Here is a 4491-nt window from a genome sequence, read left to right as displayed (position 1 = left end):
ACTTTAACTTTTTTATTATAGAATTTAGCAACTGTCAAGAAACCAATTTTTCTCATGGGATTGATAAAGTATTCTGCACCTTAATTTAAACTACTAAAGCTGTCAGAGAAATAGTAGTGGAGTAAAAAGTACAATATTTACCTCTGACATGGAGAAAGAGATGCTTTAAAATGGAAATACTCAAGTTAATCCCAAAATACCTAAATGGAATTACTCACATTCCACCCCGGGCACTAATACTACAAAACACTGTTTAGGCGTCCTATTTAAGCTCCTTATGCTCCCTTAAGTTAGTAAAGTGCATAATTAGAGTCCCCTCCTCATATTATCACAGCTCTGTGGGGCTCACTAAACATGAAGTGACCCCTGGCTTACAGCATGACTCATCAGGTCTGAACGCGGGACTTTCCCCCGACAATCCTCGTCTCCTGAGCCCCTGCTTCCGCACATATCTGGCCTCTGATGCCTCCACTGAGGAATGTTGGCAGTGTCCATCTCCACACACACACACACACACACACACACACACACACACACACACACACACACACACACACACACACACACACACACACACACACACACACACACACACACACACACACGAACACACCCCACCCACCCCATCATACTGCTGTGCTGCCAGGCGGTGTGGCACCTCCAAACGCCCCCGAAATTCCCGGAGCCAGTGTCATTTCCTGTTCCAATTACACTGACACCTCAAATATGTAACATCGACGCGTGAGTGGCAGCGACAGGTTGCACCCAACGTATTTAGGAGATGTGATTGTGGCTCTAATTCATTCATTTTGACTTTTAAAAAAAGCTGTTTCATAATTCAAATGTGTTTCAAATTATTCCATCACTAAGGAAACCACTTCCTGTTGCTATTGGTGGAAGAAATACTCATACATATTATTTAAAGAGTCCTCTCCTGCTCATTTCAGGTGTATATCTATAGTGTCTCTCCTGGGACATGTCTCCATGCTCTAATGTTCAGAAAGCTCTTTATGTTTCTCAGACTGCCTGTGCTGCAGCTCCTCTTCTCACCCTCTGTCTGAAACCAGAGCCCAGTCTGCTCTGACTGGTGAGCTGGCCGGCTCTGTTGAGATTAGCCTACCTCTGCTGGATATCTTCACCAATACTTATATGTTGCTGTTTATTTAATATATTATTTATATTTGGTATTATAATATATATATCGGTAAAGCAACTAGCAGCTAAAGCTTTCACATAAAAGAAGTGGAGTAAAAAGTACAATATCTGCTTACAAATTGTGGTAGTAGACCTATCAGGAATTAGCATAAAATGTAGATACTCAAGTGAAAGACTTCAAACTCGCATTTCAACACTGCCCTGTGACCCTGATAAGTGTTTTAGACCATCACATTACTGTTTGGATCCACTAAGGGTGGCTTTAAAACGTATTTATAAATGGTATTAGCTAATAATGTGAATATGTTAAGTATTTAAAGCTGTAAAACATACATTTAGTAGAGTAGAAGTAGCCTATGAATTAGCATTATTACCTAAATATCCTCAATATAGAAGTTAAGGCGGCCTACAGTCTCATTATACATGTACTCTATTTCATTCTGCAGTGCCCTGAATGACCCTTATATCACGTGTGAATCCTGACACGTGTTTTAAACCATGTCGTTATTGTTGTAATCAGCTTTATTGTGCTTTACATTTTAATTAGCTTCCCTGTTGATAACACATCTGCACTTTGCTCCATCGATGTGTGACAGCTTGTAAAACAGTTGCATAATAACGAAAGGAAATTCCGCCAAACCTTATCCATAGAGAAGGTGGATCGAGGTGAAACTCGTTTGCATTATCTGGGCGGGGGTTCCCGGAAATCCTCCCACGTGATGTGACGATATTTGTTTGTTTTTTTACCAACATGCCCTTATATGGACATGCCTGTGCGTAACCAGGAAATGCGTACGTACCAGTCTATACGTACTTTGCGTAAAACCAGAACGTGCTGGTGTAAGCGTTCCTCACACTACTTTTTACTATATTTAACACCTTTAGTCACCTTGTTAGTTCAAATTACTTCTGATATATAATGAACATATACTTTTAATTATATCTGAAGTACATTTACAAGTTGCCCAGCTGCATTAAAGTAATTAAATTAAATAATAAGATGTAAATATAACATATGTTTGGGGAAATTCTGCAGAACAAGTACGTTGTTTTTTGTTCTGATACTTTTGGACTTTGAATTGAAAGACTTATATTTGGAATTGAGTATTTTTTACTAATATCTATAACAAAAATGCTTCTTCCGTCTCTTTAAAAGCGAGAGGGGAAAAAGGTGTTTATTCTGGTTATGTGTTGCATGTTTATACTCTCCTAAAACGATATAAAAACAAAGCACTCCACAACTTCCGGTTCATTTTTAAGACACTTTACTTAAATACACATCACAAATAAAAAATGGACAGTGTAAACATTGGACATCATCAGTTTGTCTGGATCAACCGGACAAACTAAAATAATTTACACAATGAATAAACGCAGCATTGCAGCATGACAATAAAAAGATACAAATAAAAAATACAATAACGATTCCCATTTTTCTACCATTAGTAAACCCGCAGTGCTCAGTCTGGATGCAGAAAGGTGCTTTAAGCGATGTCCAGCATCCGGAAGTACCATTTCAATCAGTCTTTTTTCACCACAAAGAGCCTGTGATGATGCCAGCGCTGGGCATCTCCAGTGTTATCACTTCTCAGTCATTGTTAAGTCTTTTATGTGTTTTGAAACGTCTCAAAGTCGTATTTGTTCTGTTTTAAAACGCCTCCAATTTGCTTGTGAGCATCAGCTGGCATCCACTGCTCACATGCGTCAGGACTTTCTGTTTGAGCTGTGCCACCTGGTCCCGGAGCACCGAGGCTGTGTTGGAGAGCCCCTGGTTGTCGTTTTTCAGCCCCTTCACCTTATCCTCGAGCCGACTGATTCGCTCCAGCTTTCGCCGCCGACACTTGGTTGCAGCCAGCCGGTTACGCAGCCTCTTGCGCTCAGCCTTGATGCGCTCCTGCGTCTCCAAATCGATGGGGGACATTGGAGGCGAACCGTCGCTGCTGAGGAGATCTGGAACAATCTGAGGCTCCTCTTTTAGAGCCACCAGCCTCGGCGGATGATGGAGGGATTGGTGCTGCTGGAAAGCCTGGTTCTGCTGGTGAGGAGGCAGATAGCTGATGGTGGCTGTTGGGTAGCTTGGCGCGGATGTCGAGAGGCTTGTGTTTGGGCAGTATGCATTCAGGGTGGTGTAGATAGGAGGCTCCGGCTGTAAGGTCGACCCAAAAACACTAGAGACCGCCGGGGAGCATGTTGTGACTCCACCGGCTCCGATGGACACATTTGGAGGAGGCATTTGGTTCATTTTATGCAGCTCATCCAAGGCTTTCACAAATCCCTCCGCGAAGCCCTCCTGCTCATCAGTGATGCCTCTGTTGTAGAAGTACTGGCCCGGGGTCGGGGATGTGATCACCCCGTTACTGTTCTGGATGATGAGCCTCTCCAGCTCCGGGGATGCGAGCTTCAGGGACCCCCCGTCGTGGTGGTGTCCCCCCACTTGGTACGGGTCTATCTCCGCCCTCAGGTGGGATTTCAGGCTGCGATATGGCTCTGTCAAGTTCACATTCATATTCTGCTTTAGCAGCTTGTAGTCGTGCATTGCCGCGTCTGACTGTCCGTATGCAGACAGAAACGAGTCGTCATGATAGAAAGGCTGTTCCATCTTTGTAGACATTAAGGGAAAAGTGAGCTTACCAGCTGCTTAAACACACTCTGCAACAAATGGCAGCAGGGAAAGCGAGCATCCACTCCTCTTAACAGTGTCCCACACGCGAAATGGGATTGAAAAACCCTCCAAAAGTCCAATGAACTTGAGTTATAAGGTCTCAGTGCTGCTCCTGTGAGGGGAAGTATCTCCTGTTAGGCGTGCAGCTCTTGGTGCTTGTTGAGGTGTGTTCAGACGGGTCAATTCGTGCCTTTTTATATACGCACACACATGCGTCTGCTGCGAGGGCTGAGCGGCGCTGTGATTGGCCAGGAGGCTCCTCTGGCCACGCCCACATTAGTGACGCTAATGCCGGGAAGAGGCAACTGTAAACAAGCCTGTAGGCATGGGAGCAGAAACCCTGCCGTCCATGCGAAGCTTAGATAGGAGGGACACTTGCACTTTCTGTGGAGTAAACACTTTATATGTGAGTGTTAAGAGGTAAAGCCACATGAATTTAAAGGCTTTGCTTTACTTAACACAGTGTAGTTTTCACAATAAAAAATCTTAACTCACAGGCTCCTTCAACAGTGCAGCACAACATACTGACATAAATATAGTACAAATGGGAAAATATAGATGACATGATTGTATCATTTTAATAAATACAAAATAGGACAAAAATCACTTGCCCTGAATTTTTTCTTCATTATTGGACTTATTTATGTTGGTAGAAGTTTTATTTAAGCTGTAAT

General features: G+C 43.2%; 1 protein-coding gene across 1 annotated transcript; it reads right to left on the bottom strand.

Annotated features, from left to right (window-relative positions):
* Window positions 1–2403: 2403 nt before the first annotated feature.
* junbb (JunB proto-oncogene, AP-1 transcription factor subunit b) lies at window positions 2404–3976 on the bottom strand. The gene has a single exon (XM_063904496.1). The coding sequence runs from the start codon at window positions 3764–3766 to the stop codon at window positions 2804–2806; it is 963 nt and encodes a 320-aa protein (XP_063760566.1). The 5' UTR covers window positions 3767–3976; the 3' UTR covers window positions 2404–2803.
* Window positions 3977–4491: the final 515 nt, after the last annotated feature.

The sequence above is a fragment of the Eleginops maclovinus genome, chromosome 16, assembly GCF_036324505.1.
Source record: "Eleginops maclovinus isolate JMC-PN-2008 ecotype Puerto Natales chromosome 16, JC_Emac_rtc_rv5, whole genome shotgun sequence".
Lineage (NCBI taxonomy): Eukaryota > Metazoa > Chordata > Actinopteri > Perciformes > Eleginopidae > Eleginops > Eleginops maclovinus.
Note: the sequence above shows the minus strand (reverse complement) of the source record. Positions and strands in the feature narration are given on the sequence as shown.